A 22,207-nucleotide genomic window follows, 5' to 3' on the forward strand; every position below is an offset into this window, starting at 1 on the left:
TGGAAAGCACATATTCAGAGAGAACAGAGATAGGACAGAATTTAAATCTGGTGTACCAACTCAGAGTCCATGTTCTTTTCTATTACAAAGCCCTTTTTTATTACAAAGTCTTTAGTTTATACAATATAAAATACTGTATGTGTGTTATTTTCCATGTACTCCAGAAAATAATGATTCATCTATTGATTACCTGTCAGCTATAGACAACTAACCGATCATACAGATTTGGGGGGGTTTTTTGGTTTTGGTTTTTGTTTTTGTTTTTGTTTTTTGAGGGAGAGCCTTGGTGTAGCCCTGACTGTCCTAGAACTAGCTATGTAGGCTAGGCTGGCCTCTAACAGAGATCCACCTGCCTCTGCCTCCAAGTGCTAGGGTTAAAGGGCATGTGCTGCTCTGCGTAGACCAGCTCACACTTGCTATTTAGTACAAGTGCACAATCGTATATCAACACATTGAGACTATTTTCCTACTAGCATGCTTTTTAATTGAGTATAATTATTATTTATGGATTCATAATTTGCATAAAGTCAGCTTTCTACCTCAGACTGCTAATCCATTACTTAGCCTATTTCTGAGTCAAGAATTAGCTATTGTTAAAATGACTATAATTTTAAAGCATATATTTTAATAATCAAGCCTCATAACTGTTCAGAAAATATAGAAGTGCTGTAAATCTTTGTGCAATTTTTAACTGAATCTTTTTGCTTAAGCAGGTGTCCAACACTTGCAGCCTTCTAGTGACTCTTTACTTTTGGAAGTAGTGAAACAAGTTAAACTTAGTGATATGGAGGAAGATAAACTAGAACTTCTGGAAGAGGACATGGTAGCCAGAGTAAATATGTATGTATGAGTATTCGAAAGCATTTAAATTGTATATGAGAAATGGGATTGTAAAATTGTGGATTTGCTTGAATTTGTTTTTCCAAAGTGCAGTTATTAATAACAAGCTGTCTTTAAGAACCTGTGAATATTTACTGGAATTATTAAGGAAGGCTTTTCACCTGAGTTTGTTGGAATCTGTATCTTGAAATTATAAAGTATTTTTTGAATGAAAACATTATATCGAATGTTGTCTGCCTTAAGCTGTGTTGATGTGGAAATGTGCAACAGAATCTGGGTGTAAAACACAGCAGTAGTGGACTCACCTAGTATGCATACCACAAAGCCTAGGTTTGATCTAGGATCTGAAAGAAAATTATCTGCTTAAAATATAAAAACAAAAAAAAAACAAAGATATAAGAAGAAATTCAGTCAAGCAACATGAAAAAGCTGAATAATTATTGAAACAAAACTTCATTACAAAATAAACATATTACAAAAACATAAGCTTCTAGTTGGACTGAAAAGGAATTTCAAAAAGACAGCATAAACATTCACTATCAGCAGTAAAAGAAGATATTCTTTTCTACATAAGTGAACTAAATTGATGATTGCTTCTTTATTGTTTTGGTTTTTTGGTTTTGTTTTGTTTTTTGAGACAGGCTCGGAGCCTGTCCTGGAACTAGCTATGGTAAACCAGGCTGGCCTTAAACTCACAGTGATCTGCCTGCCTCTGCCTCCTGAGTGCTGGGATTAAAGGCGTGTGCCACCACTGCCTGGCAATGATTGCCTCTTTTAAACTGTTTTTTGACAGTGATGAGAAGGAAGAACAGGATCAAAAGGAAAAATTGGTGTTGACTGAAGACTGTGAACTCATTACAATAATCAACATAGTTCCTGGCAGATTAGAAATCACTACTCAACACATTTACTTCCATGATAACAGTATTGAAAAAGAAGATGGTGAGTAGTTTTGGGAAAATACCTTCAGTTATTAAGTATTCAGTTTCATCAGTTATGAATTAGAGGGAGAAACAAGCAAGATGAGATTGTAAAATTCTGGTTTTTCTTTTAAAATTAAAAATGGAAAGCCAATAATGAATTTGGTTCATCCAACTATTATGTATTGAAGGGGATTGATAATTTGTATATGTAGACACATACACACACAGTATTAGTGATTGAAACCAAGGCCATTTTTTTTTTTTGATTTTTGGATTTTGTTTGTTTGCTTGCTTGTTTGAGACAGGGTCTCTCTGTATAGCCCTGACTGTTCTGGAACTCTCTGTAGATCAGACTGGCCTTGAACTCAAGAGATTCGGAAACCAGGGCTGTGTTCTTTTTTTAAAAAATTATTTATTTATTTATAAAAGTTTCCACTTCCGCCCCTCCTCCCAATACCCTCCCACTCGCCCCACTCCCTCTTCTCCTCCCTCTCCAGTCCTAAGAGCAGTCAGGGTTTCCTCAGGGCCGTATTCTTACACAAGACAAATGTTACCCAGGCTGGTCTTACACTTAAAATCTTCTTGCCTCAGCCTTCTGAGTGGCTAGGATTATAGGTATGCATACCACAACCAATTGCTTTTTGTCATTGCCATCCTTATTAGTGTATTTTAAGAGGTTTGGCTTGAGGGTATCACAATAAACTTATGGTTACAAAATGCAGTCTTAATTTTATCACACCTTTGTATGTTATGCACCGTCCTGTAAGTGCTTACTTTTTTATGATTAAGTCTGAAGATCCACCATCGTAGGAAGAGAAAGATTTCTAAAGTATGAATATTCAAATGTATCATCTATTCTTATAGAAAGGTAGTAGAATAGATTTGGGGTTTTAGAGTAGTTTAAAAGAAACAATTTATAACTCCTAATAAGTACTTGTTTCCTACAATGTGGTATTTCTTTCCCCTAAGTACTACTTTTGGAAATGAGATGTTTTTGCACCTCAGTCACAAGATTTCTTCTATTTTCAGGAATAGGCTTTGATTTTAAGTGGCCTCATTCTCAAATTCGAGAGATTCACTTACGTCGTTACAACTTAAGGAGATCAGCACTTGAGATATTTCATATTGATCAATCTAACTACTTTCTCAATTTCAAAAAAGAGGTATGGTACCTTTCTGATAATCATAGAGTATTATTTTGGAATAACTTCCAGCTATTGAACTCTAATTTGGACTGTATTCCTATCAATAGAAAATATTAAAGGAGAAAATGTATTCTGAGACTAGTCAGTATATGAACCTTTATTGGTATTTTGGGGAGAATTGTGGTTGTTTTAAGTGAGTATGTATGTATAGTAGAACATTGAATATCAACCAGTAAATGCCAGACATCTGATTATGTTATAAGCTTAGAAAATCTGTGCATAGTGTACTTGAGTTTCCTGTTCTCTTCTCAAGAGGACACTATGTCAATATGATGTTTCAGCCTCGTGACACCATTTTTTTAAACTATATATGTGGAAGTTGTAGTGTGCCTTTAGAAACCACAGGACAATGTAATAAGAGTTAGTTCTTTCATTCCACAATGTGGTTCCTAAGGATCAAAGTCAAACAATCAGAATTCCTGGTAGGCACCTTCATCTGCCATTTTATTGTCTCCAAGACCTCATTTAAGATTGAAATCTCCAAATACTCCATCTCCAATTATGAACCTGTTGTTTGAGGATCAGTTTCTAAATCATAAACTTTAAAAGAACATATTTAAACCACAGCATCAAGTATAGTAAAGAAATTAAAAGCATAATTCACTGTTGATATGAAATGTCCAGAAGAGTTGAAGTTATAAAACTGGTAGTGGATTAGGATTTTCAAGAAAATAGGGAGTAAGCAGAATTAGAGATAACTGCTAACAAGTTGTGGAGTGGTGAAGATTCTCTGAAGTTAAAAAAAAATGATAATGGCACAACTATGAAGCAAGAAGAAAATACTATTATTCTTAAAGGATTGGTTATGTCTTGCTAAAGCTATTACAAAACCCTTAATCCATATTTGTCTTGACAATTTTTTAAACTAAACAGTAGTATTTTTTGTAGGTTAGAAACAAAGTATATAGCAGACTGTTGTCACTTCATTCTCCTAATAGTTATGGAGCAAGATCACCACAAGAATTGTTCAAAGCATCAGGATTGACACAGGTAGGAAAATTTATAGGTTGTTGTTATTATTCGTTTTCTATCTCGGAATTTTATACTGTTTTCTAACTGCTCAAGACCATTTATTGATTCATTCATTCATTCATTTATTCATTCATTTGGTTGGTTGGTTGGTTGGTTGGTTGGTTGGTTGATTGGTTAGTAAGTTTTGATTTTGTGGATACAAGGTCTGTCTAGCCCTGGCTGACCTGGAACTCACTATGTAGATTAAGTCTGACCTCAGATACACAGAGGTTGACACTCTGTCTCCTAAGTACTGGGATTAAAGGTGTGATCCATCACTCCTGGTCTTTGTTCTTCCATTTGTGTGTGTGTGTGTGTGTGTGTGTGTGAGAGAGAGAGAGAGAGAGAGAGAGAGAGAGAGAGAGAGAGAGAGAGAGAGATGGGGGGGGGGGAGGGATTGAAAACAGGGCCCCATGCATGCCAGGCTCTTCTGTGAAGTTCCCTAACCAAGAAAATGTTGTCTGAAATAAGCCTTGTTTAATAAGGTACAGTTCATTTTGCTTTTGAATAAACTTTATTCATTAACTATTTATTTTTCAACTTTACACCTAAGAACAATTGAGCTTCCTGTATATAGAAATATATCGCAATATATGAATTTCACTTTATAGATTACAGCATACAAATTTCATTTTTCACTATTCACCATAATTATAACCTTTTGCTTTTGGTCCACAGTGGGTTAACGTTGATTGATACTCTATCAGGAAAACTATGATGTATAACTCCACTGTGTATGCACATTAGAAAACTAAATGATTAAGGTGATTAATAGAAAGGAATGGTTTTATCCTATCTAGTCCCACCTCATTTTACTCTGTAAAGGTGTTTTTTCTTCTTCAGATAGTTAATCATTCTAAAATCCAGTAACCTTAGCTTAGCACATAGAATGTTAAAGTACTTCCTTATAGTATGCATAGTTATAAAAATGTCAAAAGTGGGGTGGGCAGTCTTTTTAGAAGTTAAAGTTTTAAGATAAATAAAATATTTAGTTGAAGAAGACATAATTTTTCTTCTTTCCCCTTTGTGTAACATGAGACTAAACCCAGAGTGTTTTGCTAAAGTGCTCTACACCAACCTATGTCCCTAGGCTTTTGTTTTAAATGGGTTGGTATATTAGCCAGGGTATTCTCCAACCTGCCATCCTCCTAAATTATGCTCCTGAGTAACTAGAATTAAGCATATGCACTATGACACCTGGCAAAACCTGGCAAGACTTAATTCTTATTTAAGACTTTCCAGAGTATGATATAATGCTTTTGTTTATTTTTTTTTGCTCTTTTTCTTAGAGACTAATTTTCAAAGGAAATAAATTATGGAGAAGTTGATTACCTTCATGTTAAACTTCTTTAGCTCCATCTCATCAATTATGAAGATAGATAATGATTACAAAAAATATGTTGGTTATTAATAATTGTCACATTCTAAGAGGTTACATGATATAATTCTGTTATTGTTCTTTTTTGTACTGTTCAGAAATGGGTGAATCGAGAGATAACAAACTTTGACTACCTCATTCAAATAAACACAATGGCAGGACGAACCTATAATGACCTTGCACAGTATCCTGTAGTAAGTTTGTATAAATTTCTAAAATTAACCTATACTTTTATAATATACAATAATATATTTGATATTTATGCTTTTTATTTAGAAAAAATGGAGAGGCTTTGGTATAGCTCAGTGATAGAATATTCTTGTACCATATGTAAAATTCTGGGTTCAATCTCCAGCATTATAAAAGAAACCCTCACGTATAGTACACCTACCCTGCCTTTATGTTTTCCACCCCCATATTACTTTTTCTTCTATGTGAGTGCTGGGAATTGAGTCCAGGTGTTCTGGAAGAGCACTCTGTGCTCTTAACCACTGAGCCATCTCTTTAGTCCCAATTCATATTTTTAAAGTATTATAAACATGAAGACTAGTAATTAAAAACTAAGGTCCTATTTGTTTCATTGTATTAAAAATAGCCCAGAAGAATTATAGGAAATTACACTATTGAACTGAAATAAGCAAATATTAAAATATGTCTTTAAAAGATTTTTAATAGGAAAAACATTTTAGTGATTACCCATTTTTATCTTTATGAACATTTTATATTTGATGTGGGAATGTTATGTTCTATAGGAAGAACTCTCTAAATTTTGAATTATGTCTCTTAGTTTCCCTGGATCTTACAAGATTATACTTCAGAAGAGTTGGACCTTAATAACCCCACTGTATTTCGAGATCTTTCTAAACCAATTGGAGTGGTTAATGAAAAAAATGTGAAAGCTATGCAAGAAAAGTAAGTGCTTTTTAAATCTTTTGAGATAGCTATTGTTTGAATTTGTGCTCATTTCAATCAAAACAACTAAGCATTACCCTTTTTAAATTAAAAGATTTCTTTTTTATTATTATCTTATGAGTATGATTGGGTTTGTTGCATATATTGTGAACATCACACATGTGCCTACAGAGGTCAGAAGAAGGTGTTGAATCTGGAAATGGAGTTACGGGTGCCTGTGAGCTGCTCTGTGGGTGCTGGGAATTGATCCCATGTCTTCTTGTAGAGTAGCTAGTGCTCTTAATTGTTAAGCTATCTCTTCAGTCCCTACGTGTTTGGAAAAAAAATTGTTTTTAATGTGTGTGGTTGTTTTTTCTGCATGTATGCATGGTACCTACAGAGGCCAGAAGAAAGGACATCAGAAATTCTAGAATTGGGATCACAGAGGTTTATGAGTCACCACATGAGTACTGGGAACCAAACCCAGGTCCTCTGGAAAGGGCATCATATGCTATTAAACCACTGGACCATTTATCCATATCAAAGTTACCTTTTATCAAAGCTACTTAAATTTTTTTCAGTTATCTTTGTGCATATTCACATGCAGGCAAAACATTTATACACTTAAATAAAATTATTTTAAATGTTCTAAAAGCTTGTTTTAGTGATACTTCATTGTTTAGGAAACATTCTTAAAATTAATTTTTTCCTGTTGTTATATGTGGGGATGCAAATACTTAATTTGGTAGTAAAGTATATGACTAAGAATTGACTTTTTAAAGAATACTATGCTTTAAGCAAACTAGTATAGATTTAGACTCTTATCATTTTGTTGTTAAAGTCATAAAACTCCGCCTTTTTTTAGGTATGAAACTTTTGAGGATCCAATGGGAACGATTGATAAGTTTCATTATGGTACTCACTATTCAAATTCTGCAGGTGTCATGCACTATCTTATTCGTGTAGAACCATTTACTACCCTCCACATCCAGCTTCAGAGTGGAAGGTATGCTTAGAGTAAAAACCTATTTTTTCTCTTGACTATAAATTTGAAAACTATTCATCTTGATGTCATTTTCTGAATGATAGATTTATGGCTTTTAAATCCTCTACTGGGTTTTATTTTAGATAAAATCAGTCAAAGTAGTTGAACAAGTCATTCCAATTGGTTCATATATAAGACATTTGAATATGATTTTTTTCACTTTATTGTAGTATACATTTGGAATCTTTTCAAATTTGAGAAGTCAGCCAGAGATTTATAATTAGATATCAGACCAAGGTTGTTGTCCAGTGGCTGAGAATTTGTCTAGCATGTACAGGCCCTGGGTACAGGTTCCAAGTAACAACTCCCTCTTCAAGTTATTGAATTAAGGTGATTTAGAACTAAATTTGAGCCATCCACAGATAGTCAGTTCTCAGCAGTAGTGACTATACAATATTTGTGAAGACTAAATAGAGGAAGCAGTTGGGGATTCATAGCAGCCACTTAAACACACCTGTGATAATGCAGTAATAACATTATCTGTGGGTATTGTAACTTGCCTATATTTCACATGTTCCTAGTTATTCTAGGGAAACTACATAAATCTTTTACTGTCAGTCTGTATTCTCCAGATACCTTTCTTGTATGCATTTTGTTTCTGTTTTGCCTTAGTTACCATTTGCATTACCATTTTGTTTTCTCTACTCAGTCAACATTATGCAAATTCTGCCTATTTTATTATCATTGCATATAACATCTATAGTTAGCCTGAATTCTCTATCATATCTTAATTACAATAAACTTTGATTTTCAACAAGAGTCTCTGTCTTCAAGATTATTAAGCATCAGTAAAATGTTGTACTGACAGGTAAAAATTCATAAGATACAGGAAATTATGATTAGGTTTATGTTGGTTCTTTATAATTTTATGAAGAAATGTGGTTTGACAGAGCTTTAAAATTACTTCTGTTTGTGCTTTATAAAGTACATACAAGAAAACTCAATAAGGGACTTGTATTTAGAATATATAGAGAGCCCTTACAACCAAATACACTGAATTTAAAAATGGAAAAGGGTCTGAATAGCGATTTCTGTAAAAAAAATAGATAGGTGTCTAACAATACAAAGATATATAGTATCATTATCATAAAGATGATGAAAAGTTGTTTTCGGGTATTAAAGAGGAAGATAAAGATCAGCTGTACTCACATGTAAGTTTGAAGAGAGCTTAAAGGTTTTTCGTTCTATGCTTCCTTGTTTTCATTTAGTAGACTGTTGTCTTTCAATCTCACGTGCAGATTTGACTGTGCAGACCGGCAGTTCCATTCCATCCCTGCTACCTGGCAAGCTCTTATGGATAATACATATGATGTAAAAGAACTTATTCCTGAATTCTTCTATTTCCCTGAGTTTTTAGAAAATCAAAATGGTAAGAAATAGAGGATTTAAAATTTTATTCTACAGGTCCCAATGAAAAATCCTGAAAAAAAAAAATTTGAGGGCATCTTCTGTAGTACTGTATGCTTTATTTAAGTTTTGTTCTATGTGTAAATGAATGACAGGATTTAACTGACACCAGAGAAATGACATATAGAACCAAGTCTTACTTTTCAAGGAAGTGATACAAGAAACTAAGATATGAGTCAAATTTGAACTTCTAAGAGAGCTTACCTCAGAGTACAATCTTTACTAGAGACATGAACTGCTTTACACTGCCATTGTAAGTCTTTGAGGTAAATAAAGACAAACGCATGAATAAACTCATATTTTTAAAGTATCATTGCAACTTATTTACCAGTTTATTTATGCTTTTTCTAACTATAACTGCTCTCAGAAATTAATGACCAGCATAAGTAGTTTCAAGAGACCTAGTAATTCACAAAGATTTAAGTATTATTTTACCTTTTAAAGACTTCTGCTGACTCCTTATTTGTAATGTACGAAAGGTACACATTTGAAATAATGGCTATGTTGTTGCACTTTTTATTATTAATTTTTATTGAGCTCTACATTTTTCTCTGCTCTCCTCCCTGCCTCTCCCCTCCCCTCTACCCTCTTCCAAGGTCCCCATGTTCCCAATTGACTCAGGAGATCTTGTCTTTTTCTACTTCTTATTTAGATTATATCTAAGTATGTCTTTCTTACGGTCCTCATTGTACTCTAGGTTCTCTGGGATTGTGATCTCTGGCCTGGTTTTCTTTGTTTTATGTTTAAAAATCATCTATGACTGAGTACATGTGATAACTTTCTTTCTGTGTCTGGATTACCTCACTGAAAATGATGTTTTGTAGATCCATGCATTTGCCTGCAAATTTCAAGATGTTATTTTTTTTCTGTTTTGTAGTACTCCATTGAGTAAATGTACCACATTTTCCTTATCCATTCTTTGGTTGAGGGGCATTTCAGTTGTTTCTAGGTTCTGGCTATGACAAACAATGCTGCTATGAACATAGTTGAGCACATGTCCTTGTGGCACGATTGAGCATCCTTTGGGTATATACCCAAAAGTGGTATTACTGGGTCTTGCGGAAGATTTTTTCCTAATTTTCTGAGACATTGCCACACTGACATCCAAAGGGGTTGTACCAGCTTGCGTTCCCACAAGCAATGCAGAAGTGTTCCCTTTTCCCCACAACCTCTCCAGCATAAGTTGTCCTCAGTGTTTTTTATCTTGGTCATTCTTTCAGTTGTAAGATGGACTCTCAGAGTTGTTTAGATTTGCTTTTTTTTTGATGACTAAGTTTCTTTCAGCCATTTTAGATTCCTCTGTTCAGAGTTGTCTGTTTAGGTCTGTGTGGGGGTCACCGTTCCACGCCACCCACCTCCCACGAGTTCCATATTGTCCTAGGGGTTAAAATACAAGACGCAGAGTTCGAGTCATCCTCAAGAAGAGAATGCCCAATTTATTCAACTTAATCCAGGGTTAAATACTTTTGGCCCCAGTAAAGAAAAACTCCTCCCACCCAGAGGGACTGTGGAAACTGGCGCCTGCGAGAGCTTCTCCCCAGGCAGGTGGTCGAGGGTGCAAGGCAGTGTCAAACAGGGTAGATGGGCCTTGGCGCCTGAGCTTCTTTCAGGCAGGTTGAGAAATTACCATTTTAAAGTAAAATAGACCCCTCAGGCTATTGTACCAGGCTGTAGCAGAAGCAAGCAAAGCACGAACTTAGCAGGAAGCTTAGCTGGTTAGTGTAAACATTACTTGCATCCTGAGTTTTGGCCTCAAGGAACAGGGAGGACTCCACTTTTTTATTGGATTATTTGTTCTTTTGATGACCAATTTCTTGAGTTCTCTATATATTTTGGACATCAGACCTCTGTCTAATGTGGGGTTAGTGAAGATCTTTTCTCATTCTGTAGGCTGTCGTTTTTGTCTTGTTGACCCTGTCCTTTGCTTTACAGAAGCTTTTCAGTTTCAGGAGGTCACATTTATTGTTTCTCTCATTATATGTTCTACTGGGGTTATATTTAGGAAGTGGTTTCCTGTGCCAGTACGTTCAAGTCAAAAATCAGGTGCTCAAAGGTGTGTGGATTAATATCCGGGTCTTCTTTTTGGTTCCATTTGTCCTTCTGTCTGTTCTTATGCCAATCCCAGGCTGCTTTCAGTACTGTAGCTCTGTAGTAGTTTGAAGTCAGGGACTGTGATGTCTCCAGAAGTTCCTTTATTGTACAGGACTGTTTTAGGCTATCCTTGTTTTTTTGCTTTTCCGTATAAAGTTGAGTACCATTCTTGCAAGGTCTGTGAAGAGTTTTGCTGGGAATTTTGATGGGCATTGCATTGAATCTGTAGATTGCTTTTGGTAAGATTGCCATTTTTACTATGTTAATTCTACCTACCCAAGAGCATAGGACATCTTTCCACTTTTTGGTATCTTCAATTCTTTTTCTTCAAAGATTTAAAGTTTTTGTCATACAGGTCTTCTACTTGTTTGATTAGAGTTACTCTGAGATAACTTTAAGCTATTATGGCTATTGTGAAAGGTGATGTTTCACTGACTTCTTTCTCAGCCAATTTATCATCTGTGTGTATCCTGCAACATTACTGAAAGTGTTTATGGGTTGTAAAAGTTCCTTGATAGAATTTTGGGGTCACTTATGTAAGCTATCATATCGTCAGCAAATAGTGAGAGTTTGACTTCTTTTCTGATTTGTTTCTCCTTGATCACCTTTTGGTGTCTTATTGCTCTAGCTAGGACCTCAAGAACTATATTGAACAGATATGGAGAGAGTGGACAACTCTCTGAAATCTCAAAATGGTGGATTACATTTATAAATTTTTTTTGCTGAACCATCCCTGCATCTCTGGAATGAAGCCGACTTGATAATGGTGGATGATGCTTCTGATGTGTTCTTGGATTTGATTCACCAGTATTTTATTTAGTATTTTTGCATCAATGCTCATGAGTGAGATTGGCCTGTAATTCTCTTTTTTAATCATGTCTTTATGTGGCTTGGATATCAGGGTAATTATAGCCTCATAAAAAGAGTTTGGCAATGTTCCTTCTGTTTCTGTTTTGTGGAAAAATTTGAGGAGTATTGGTTTTAGTTCTTTGAGAATCTTGTAGAATTCTGAACTGAAACCATCTGGTACTGAGCTTTTTTTGGTTGGGAGACTTTTGATGACTGTTTCTATTTTTTCAGCTGTTATAATTTTGTTTAGTTTGCTTATCTGGTCTTGATTTAATTATGGTAAGTGATTTTATCCAGACAGAAAGTTGTCTATTTCCTTTAAGTTTTCCAATTTTGTGGAGTACAGGTTTTTGAAATATGACCCGATGATTCTGTTTCCTCCGTGTCTGTTTTTATGTCCCCTTTCCATTTCTGAGTATGTTAATTTGGATATTCTCTCTCTGCCTTTTGGTTAGTTTGGATAAATGTTTGTCTATTTTGTTGATTTTTCTCAAAGAATCAACTTTTTAGCTCATTGATTCTTTGTGTTGTTTTCTTTGTTTCTATTTTGGTGATTTCAGCTCTCAATTTGATTATTTCCTGTCGTCTAGTTCTCTTGGGTGAGTTTACTTCTGTTAATTCTAAAGTTTTCAAATGTTCTGTTAATTCACTAGTGTGGGATTTTTCCAGCTTTTCTATGTAGGCATTTAGTGCTATGAACTTTTGTCTTATCACTGCTTTCATTTTTATTCTCCTGAAGTTATCTGTATTTGGTTATTAAGTCTTGCTGTTTTTGTGTCTTTAGGTTTTACTGGTGTCATGTTGCTCTTTATGGTATTGCGTGTGTTCTTTCCTTTTCTACACATTTTTTCCTCTGATAATTGTGGTTGGGACTGTCTGTGATTCTGTCGATTAGTCTTCTAGGTGCCAGTGAATCCAAGGCTCAGATGGTTGTTCCTTGTGGTATAGTCAGTGCCACAATTCTGGTTATCCCGTTGATCACTCCCAGTGTTCCTCGAGGTTGCTCAGCACTCCAGGGCTTTGCTCTGCTCCCTTGTAGTTTGCTGTCTCAGGCCTGCTCTTGCCTAGGTTGTCTGCTCAGACTTGTTTCTGTAAATGTCTCTGGTCTGGATCCATTCCTGCAGACATCCCTGGCTTGGGGTTGGTCCTACAAAGGTGTCTGGTTCTGATTTACTCTCTCGGAGGTCCCTGTCCAGACCCGTGGAGTATCTGGCTCAGGCCTACTCCCTCAGATACCCCAGATTTCTAGTTCTGCCTACTCCCTTTGACGTCCCAGACCGATGCCTGAACCTGGCTCAGGCCTAGTTCCTCAGAGGTCCTAGACTCATTCCCAGACCCACAGGGGTTCTCCTTAGGTCTTCTCCCTTGAAGGTCCCACACTCACGACCAGACCCACATAGGTCTCTGTCTCTGGCCCACTCACTCACTCACTCACCTGCTCCTGTGGAGTTCACTGTTTCAGGTTTGCTCTGGCCCAGGTCGCTGGATCAGCCCTGCCTCCACAAATGTCGCTGGTCTGGATCCACTCCCACTCACTTTCTCAGGCCTGGGTAGGTGGTTCAGTCTTGCTCCCATGGAGCTCACCGCTTCAGGCCTGCTCTGGCCTAGATCGCTGTGCCAGGCCTGCCCCGCAAATGACCCTGGTCTGGATCTGCTCCTGCTCTCCAGGAGTTCACTGTAGGTCTCCTCTGGCCCAGGTCGCTGGCTTATTCCTGCTCTTTTAGAAATTGCTCTCTCAGACCCACTCTGTTGTTGCACTTTTTGAAAATTGGGTTTTTGGACTAGAAATGCATAATGATAATTAAAATTTTCAAATATCCAAGAATTTTTTTCTGTACTGTTATTTTACTTGATTACTACAACTTTTTTTGTTTGTTTTTTGAGGGCATTTGGACCTTGCTCTGTAGACCAGTCTGGCCTCGAACTCACAGATATTCAAGTCCTGGGACTAAAGACGTGCACCACCACCATTTGGCTTTTATTACTTTTGTGTGTGTAAGGTACTGGAGATTGAACACAAAATCTTGCAATCTTGGTTGGCACACACTCCACAACCAAACTGTTTCCCTAACCTTACATTTGTTTTTAAAGCACAAATGAGTTTGCATGATTTGGAGGTATATTTTATGTAGATTATTAGTTAGCTCTTAGACTGGAATTTAATAAAGCCAGTGGGTATCTGGGATAAGAAGAGTAATTGGGGTGAATTTGAATGAAAAACTTCAGGTACTCTTTGCTCAACAATTCATGATATTTATTGGACCAAATTGCTGCTCTCAGCTGTATAACCTTGTAGTACTGTGTAACTGTAATTATGTAATTGCTTGATAGGAACCTGAGCAGGAGAAAACAAATATATAATCTAATGGTAATAAATAGCTAGGAATAACTAGCAATAAAACCAATACAAAATTGCACAATGAAATTTCAGTGTTTTCTGTAATAAAAAAGTTAGAGAAGATTTAATTTCAGGTTTATAGTATCACCTTGGGCAAACTTCTTCCGGTATTTTCACTCTGTTATACTGAATATTTTGCCTTTGTTCGTGGCTAGTTCTTCTAATTGTAACAAATAACTGAAGTAGCTTATGCATAGTAGGTAGAAACAACAGCGTCTTACACTCTTCAGTATAACCCCTATGACATCATTCTCTAGAACTGTGTCATATACCACCCTCTAAAGTAATCACATGGAGTAGGTATCACATTTAGGGCAGATGAAATGAAAGTTCTGCAAGTAAATTCAAAGGAAAATGACTGTGAAGTGGACAAAGGACTGTGGCTGCTGTGCAGTGGTCACTAACCAGAAACCCTAGCACTCTGCGCTCCCTGCCATACTTTTTCTTTTCTTTTTTTTTTTTTTCCTGTGTGTTTTTATTGGAGTTAATTGTGGGTAGGAACTGTCACCTTCAAGTTATGCCCCTCCCACCAAGCATGTCCATTTTAATCCTCTTGGAATGTTTTCTGAAACTTTTTCTTTTTTCTTTGTACTCTTTGTGGCGCTAGCAGCAGCTTCAGTTTCCTCAGAAGAAAATTTTCTTTTCTCCTTGGGGACGCTGGGGCTTGCTGCCTCTTCTAGATCACTGACCATTTACTCCTTCGGTGAGGATTTCTTCCTCTTGGGAAGACTTAAGCTGCTAGTAGCCACCTCTTGAGGGTCACTGGCCAACTCTTCCTTGGGAAAAACTTTCCTTTTCTTAACTTTAAATCTTACCTAGACTTGGGAAATGTAATATTTCAAGGCAACACATTGTTATTGGAAGACTAGCATTTTAAACCGTTTTTTTAAGGTCTTTTGTATTAACATTTTCTTTCTCACAGTATGTGAACAAGAAAAGCTCATACTTGAGAAAGTTCTGTCAATGTCATGTTCAGCTCTAATAGCAAGTATCTTTGTGGAATAGAGGATATAAGGTGTTATTCTTCTTCTATAAAACAAAACTCTTAGTGAGTGAGTTTAAGGTATAAGTTACACCAAAGTTTTAAAGAACCATATTTTATAAACCATTTTTCATTTTTAGTGTAAGAATTATTAATATTCTATTTTAAGCCAATTAAAGTGAGGATTATAGTGCCTTTACTGTTCTTTTTCTTTTTCATTTGTATGTATGTGTGTCTGTTCCCATGCCCATGTGCTTACATGTGGAGGACTCTGTGTGTGTGTGTGTGTGTGTGTGTGTGTATGTGTATGCATTTATATGCAGAAGCCAGAAGTCAATGTCCTTAATCCCATTCCACCTTAACTTTTTGAGACAAACTGGGTGGACTTCTCAGTAAACCCATAGGATTCTTATCTCCACACCCAGCTCTGTAGTCATTATCATGAGATACTCATTAAGTCACTGAAATTTACCCACTGAGTGTCTCCCAAGTTCTAAAAGAATTCTTACTTAGATGTACCTTCTAAAAATGAGTTTTAAAATACTTTATGTAGTTTAATTAATGAGTAAAGTATACTGCAAAAGATAGGTTAAAGTATTTTTCTAGTTATAGACCCTCTTTTGTATTTGTTTTACATCACTTGATTAAGTCTGAAATGATTCTGGTATTTTTATTTTTTGTGTATTAGAATTTAATCTGGGTCAGCTGCAAGTTTCTCAAGAACTGGTAAATGATGTCATTCTTCCAAGATGGGCTAAGTCAGCTGAAGATTTTATTTATAAACACAGAAAAGCTCTGGTAAGGTTTTTGTTCTCTCACTACCAAGTCTAAAAATATAGATGTGTTTTTCAAAGATAAATTAAAGTGTCCTTTTTTCTAGATTAATTTGTTATCTGTTTTATATATATTACTGTTCTAAAAGTATAATATAGTAATTTAATCTTAGGATATAAATGTTGTGATACTGTATTAATATGTACCAAAATATAGGTTTCTACTTTTTCTGTTTTTAATAATAGTTTATAATGGTATATATATACATAATCTATATAAATCTACTTATAAATACCAATTATCAGTGTCATAAGCTTTTGATTTTTGGTATATAGGAAATCAAATCTCCTATTTAATCAAGTCTTAGATTTTTTTTCTTGAATCAACAAGTTTTAGACAAGTATTACAAAAGAAACTACCACAAAAATGCTTTCTGCACCTCTTATTTAACTCTCTTAGATTTGAGGAAAGTTAGTAGCTTTCTTATATTGTTTTGTTCACCCACACTATACTTGGGGACATTTTGGAATTTTGATTTTTTGATTAGCTGATAAATCCTCTGCAAATATTTTAGAATCTGGGAAAATCTACAATCCGAATTTGGCCTAGTCGCAGTTTCTTAGGAGGCTGAAACCTGAGTTCATGACTTTGAGGGCAGCCTGAGCAACGTGGTATAAACTTGTCTCAAACAAATCAAAGCAAATGGCAACAAGCAAAATCTCAAAAACTTGTAACCCAAATCATTTTGCCTAAGGGATATTCAGCTGTAATTAACATTCCAGTTCTGTGTGTGTCTGCTGTATGGATTGCTGTTCTGTTTACCCAGCTGCAATAATTTAATGTTTTGCAGTTTTTGTTTCATTTCAGTTAAGCATGTCTACATTTTTAATTTTTTCTGAGATACCCAAGTTCCAATAAAACTAGCTGATCCAAAATGCCACTTAAAAAGTCTTAAGAATGTTTAGGTAAATTTCCAAATTGGAACTGAAGGAATATTGTGAGTTAGTTTACCATTGATAATTGTGTTACTATCTCACAGCACTGTTTACTGAGCAGTACTCTTCTTTAAAAAAAAAAAAATGTGTTCAAGTGTTTTGGTTACATATATGTCTATACATTGTGTGTGTGCAGTGCCCAGCAAGGACAAAAAAAGGAATCAGATATCCTGACCCTGGAGCCACAGATGTTAGTCATTGTTGATTGTTAGTCGTTGATTGAAAATGCTTTCTCTGGAAGAGCAGCCAGCGTTCTTAACTACTGAGCCGTCTTTCTGGCTCCATGTTTTTGGTTTCTTTTTTTCCCCCCTCTAAGACAAGGTTTCTCTGTGTATCTCTAGTTGTCCTGGAACTCGTACACTAGGCTGATCTTAAATATCTGCCTGCCTATGCCTCCTAAGTGCTGAGATTAAAGGCATACACCATCATCTGTCTCCCTGATACTCCCTGCCCTTTCTCAAAAGCATGAATTTAGGCTACAGTTGGAAGATACGTATGTTAATTATTAAATTTGTTCTCTCTATAGGAGTCTGAATATGTTTCTGCTCATCTTCATGAATGGATAGACCTGATTTTTGGCTACAAACAAAGAGGACCAGCTGCAGTAGAAGCACTCAATGTCTTCTACTACTGTAGTTATGAAGGTATGAGCCTAACTACTTCTTTTGTGGTACTTTGGGAGAATTAGGGTTTATTAGTTATGCATGGCATTTGGGCCTAGATATTTAACATAAAAAAGAATACATCAACAAAATAGCTTCTCAGTTGCAAGGTTATGAAACTGCCACTGTTTCAGTTTTGTAATAGTTGTTTATGATTATATATGTGTTTATATATTCCATGTATATAAAATCCAATTATATATGCATATATTATATACATATATATTCCATACATATATATGGAAATCTAATTATAGATGCCTGTTATCACCATATGGTTTTGGTCTCTTATTTGAGAAATCAAATTTCCTATTTAATCAAGTCTTACATTGAATATTGCAGGTTATATTTTTAGTAAACTTTGAAAGAAAATGCTTAGCATTTCCAGTAATAAATTCTTCTAATAGCATTAGCTTAGTATCAAAACTGTTTTCTGACAGCTTTGAGTAGAAAATGTTCTCACTTTTTAAACCTCTTTTTGTGGAGGTTGAAGGTATATTTCAGGTAGTCTCCCACACTGGCTCTTCCCCTTATTTAAACAGGATCTCTCACATGTATCCATATATATATATACATATACACACAAATAAAAAATAGGTAGTGTTATTAGAAAATTACTTTCTGGTGAGAAGTTGAAGACTGATATTATATTTAAAATATGTTAATCAATCCTTAATCCTTAATATATTTATCAGAATCATGCTAGTTTGCTTTTCTCCATAGTAATTACTTCTTGTTTTAGGTGCTGTAGATCTTGATGCCTTAACAGATGAAAAGGAAAGAAAAGCCTTAGAAGGGATGATTAACAATTTTGGACAAACACCTTGTCAGCTGTTAAAGGTAAACTGTATAAGCTATCAACATCTTAGAGCAGTTGTTCTCAACTGTCTTAGTTAAGGTTTATTCTTGGAGGAGACACCATGACCACAGCAATTCTTATAAAGAAAAAGTGTAGTTGAGGGGCTCACTTGAGGTTCATTCAGTCCATCGTGGTTGGGAGCATGCTGGCATGCAGGTAGATGTGGTGCTGAACCTGAGAGTCCTACATTTTGACTCATAGGAAATAGAAAATCTACTGACAGTCACCTCTAGGTGAAGCTCTGACTTAGAACCTTTAATTTTACACCAGCTCTACCTTTTGTTTTGTTTTTCTAGACATGGTTTCTCTGTGTAGCCCTGGCTGTCCTGGAGCTCACTCTGTAGACCAGGCTGACCTCAAACCCTCTGAGATCTGCCTGCCTCTGCCTCCTGAGTTCTGGTATTAAAGACATGTGCTACCACCACCAGACTTCAACTCTACTTTTTAAATTATTATTATTTTACAAGAACAGTACTGATATTGCCCTATTTGTTCATGTCTGTGGAGGTCAGAGTGTCATTTCTTGCATGTCATTTGTCTGGCACTGTCCAGCATTTTGTGAAAACACTGATCTTTTACTGGCCTAGAAGTTATCAAGTAGGCTAGCTGGCTAACCACCTTGGCTGTCCTTTTTTAAAACAGGGTTCTGTAAATTGTACTCAGGTCCTCAGGTTTGCTTCTAGGCAAGTACTTTACTAAGCCACCTCCCTCATACTAGTTTTTATTATGATTTAAAAATATTATAAAAGGGGCTGAGGTTGTTCTTTAGTCCAGGAATGTTTGCTTATTATGTGCAGTGTCCAAGATCAGTCCCCGTCCCCACAAACACAAAAGAAAAAATCAGGCAGAGTTAGGACTCTCAGCCTGTAATTTAAAATAAAGTTGTTATTATTTTAAGTATTAAAAGCTACACATTTAAACGACATCTATTTCCTACTATCTAAGATTTTGTAAAAGAATCAAACTCCAGCTCCCTGATTTGTTCTGTTTTCTTTCTTACTATGTAGCCTGTACTGCCTTGAACTTTAGCTGAACTCAAATTCAAATTCCTCCTGCCTCAGTTTTCTGAGCACTTGGATAGTCAACATTGGTGAATATCTGGTAGAATTCTCACCTGTAAGAATTCTCACCTGTAACATACACCTGCTTGCAGATATTTTTGCCATATCTGGCAAAATCCCCTTTAGAAGGACAACTCTTATACATATCAATAGTGTCCTTGAAATAGTAAAAAGGTATTTAATATATTATCAGTATTCTTGATTAACATTAATTTACTTAATTCTGTATCTGCAATTTGAAAGGTAGAAAAAAATAATCTGTGAATTTTGCAGTCATGTCTATAATTTGATTTTGATAGTTTTTACATTTTTATCAGTCTTTTAGGAATTAAATAATATACTATATCTTAAAGATTGAATGTTAAGTGCTTCATTAATTTTACCAAAAATTTATTAAACATCTGTCAAGTTTGAGATACACCTGCTGCCAAGACTGATGACCTGAGCTCAGTCCCCATATCAACATGGTAGAAGGAAGAGAATTGACTCCTGCAAGTTGTTCTTTGACCTCCACACATGCACAGTGACATGTATATAACCACGTATACACAAAAAATAAATTAAATGGAATTTAGAAAGATTCCTATAGGCTGAATGGAAAGACTGATCATAAACAACCAATGAATACTTAATAGAAAAAAAGATACAAAGAAATCTTAAATAATTGATGAAAGAGCATATGAAAAAAATCATTCTGATCTAGAAATGTGGGAGTGATATCAGTAAGAAAAATTTAAAGTAGAAATGAGATGTCTGTAGAAGAGGATGAATGGCAAATTTGCTGAGGTATAGGCTAAGCCATGGCCTGCAGTTAACAGTGCCTAATATGCATTTTATTGTAGCACAGTCCACTGAGTTGAGCAGGATTTCATGTAACTCTGAAATTTTTCCTTAAAATTATTTTGAAGGAACCACACCCTCCAAGATTATCAGCAGAAGAAGTCATACAAAAGCAAACCAAAACAGAAATCTCAACCCTAAACCTCTTTCAGCACCTCCCTGAATTGAAGTCATTTTTTATAGAGGTAATACCCAACTTGGTAATATCAGAGACCTTTCTCCAATTTCCATTTGTACATGTATGTGTAGATGTGCTCATCTATGCCTATAGGTGTATCACTTGTGTGTGCTTCTCTGTTCCTATAGTTGTACTACTTATTTGTGAAAAACCAAAGATCAGCTCAAGTAGTACTTTCGTCTGTTGCTCCTTCACCTTTTATTTATTTATTTTTTTATTAATTTATTTATTTATTTACATACCAACTGCAGTTTCCCCTCTTCTCCTCCCAGTCCATCCCCCAACCTCCCTCTGTCCCCCTCTTCCACTCCCAACTTCTTCTTGTCCATTTCTATTTAGAAAAGGGCAGGCGTCCCGTGGGTATCAACAAATCATGGTATATCAAGTTGCAGTATGCACCTCCCCTTTTATTAAGGCTAAGCAAGACATTCCAATATGAACTGTAGGGTCCCAAAAGCTAGCAAAAGAGTTGGTAACTTCTCCCACTCCCACTGTTAGAAGTCCCATTAGAAGACCAAGCTACAAAACTGTCACATATACACAGAAAACCTAGGTCAATCCCATGCAGGCTCCATGGTTGTTTAGAAGCTGTGAGCCCCTATCAGCCCTAGGTTAGTTGATTCTGTGGGTTTTCTTGTGATGTCCTTGACCCCTTGGGCTTTTACAATCATTCCTCTCTCCAGCAGGATTCCCTGAGCTCGGCCCCATGTTTGGCTGTGGGTGTGTGCATCTGTTTCCATCAGTTGCTTGATGAAGCCTCTCTGATTACCATTGGGGTACTCACCAATCTATGAGTTTAGCAGAATATCACTAGGAATTATTTCATTGACACTTGTTTTTTTCTTTTTCCTCCAGTCATGTTTGGTTCTATCCTAAGTCCCTGGGTCATTCAGCCTCTGGGTCCTGGCATTCCAGACAATGTCAAAGCGGGCTCATTCTTGTGACATGGGTCTCAGACTGAGAGTCTTCGGTTGGCCCCTCCCACAATCTCTGTGTCACCCTTATCCCAGTACATCCCATAGGCAGGACAGACTATAGGTTGGAAGTTATGGGTTGATGTCCCAATGTCTCTACTAGAAGTCTTGTCTGGTCACAGAATATGGCCAGTTCAGGCTACATATCCACTATTACTTGTAGTCTTAGCTAGAGTCATCTTTTTAGATTCTTGGGAGTTTCCCTTACACCAGGTTTCTTTCTACCCTACCCCCAAAATGCCTCCCAATTTCAGTCTTTCCCACTACTCTTTTTACCCACACCTCACCCCACTTGTTTCCTCCTTTTCCTATCCCTACTGAACCCCAATTAACCCTTGAAATAATTTCTATTTCCTTTCCAAGGAAGACCAGTGCATACTGACTAGAGCACTCCTTGTTACCTAGCCTCTCTGGGTGTGGGGACTGTAGTCTGGTTGTCCTTTACTTTGCAGCTAATATTCAAGTTTAAGGTAAATGCATACCATGTTTGTCTTTCTGAGTCTGAGTTACTTCACTCAGGATGATTTTTTTCTAGTTCCATCTGTTTGCCTGCAAATTTTATGATGTCATTGTTTTTTTACTGCTGATTAATATCCATTGTGTAAACGTTCCACATTTTCTTTATCCATTCTGTTAGTTAAGGGGTATCTAGGTTGTCTCCAGATTCTGGCTGTTACAAATAAAGATGCTATGAACACAGTTGAGCAAATATCCTTGTGGTGTGATTGAGCATCATTTGGCTATATGCCCAAGATTGGTAAAGCTGAGTCTTGGAGTAGATCAGTTCCCAATTTTCTGAGAAACCACCATATTGATTTCCAAAGTTTGCTCCTACTAGCAATGG

At 36.0% G+C, this 22,207-nt stretch overlaps 1 protein-coding gene across 10 annotated transcripts in view; it reads left to right on the forward strand.

Annotated features, from left to right (window-relative positions):
* The window catches only part of Nbeal1 (neurobeachin like 1), a 194,684-nt gene that overhangs the window by 141,339 nt on the left and 31,138 nt on the right, over nt 1–22,207 (forward strand). For all 10 annotated transcript variants that reach the window (XR_015737269.1, XM_087903350.1, XM_087903357.1 and 7 more), the window contains 12 exons: nt 714–840; nt 1,634–1,782; nt 2,793–2,926; nt 3,857–3,958; nt 5,456–5,551; nt 6,145–6,269; nt 7,114–7,254; nt 8,532–8,662; nt 15,709–15,818; nt 17,316–17,433; nt 18,194–18,291; nt 20,280–20,396. Coding sequence is in view for 9 of the 10 variants with exons in the window: in XM_087903350.1 (XP_087759476.1) it covers nt 714–840; nt 1,634–1,782; nt 2,793–2,926; nt 3,857–3,958; nt 5,456–5,551; nt 6,145–6,269; nt 7,114–7,254; nt 8,532–8,662; nt 15,709–15,818; nt 17,316–17,433; nt 18,194–18,291; nt 20,280–20,396 (1,448 nt within the window). In the remaining variant the exon portion in view is untranslated. The remainder of the gene's footprint in view (nt 1–713; nt 841–1,633; nt 1,783–2,792; nt 2,927–3,856; nt 3,959–5,455; nt 5,552–6,144; nt 6,270–7,113; nt 7,255–8,531; nt 8,663–15,708; nt 15,819–17,315; nt 17,434–18,193; nt 18,292–20,279; nt 20,397–22,207) is intronic.

Source organism: Myodes glareolus, chromosome 1, assembly GCF_982192425.1.
Source record: "Myodes glareolus chromosome 1, mMyoGla1.1, whole genome shotgun sequence".
NCBI classification, from domain to species: Eukaryota; Metazoa; Chordata; class Mammalia; order Rodentia; family Cricetidae; genus Myodes; species Myodes glareolus.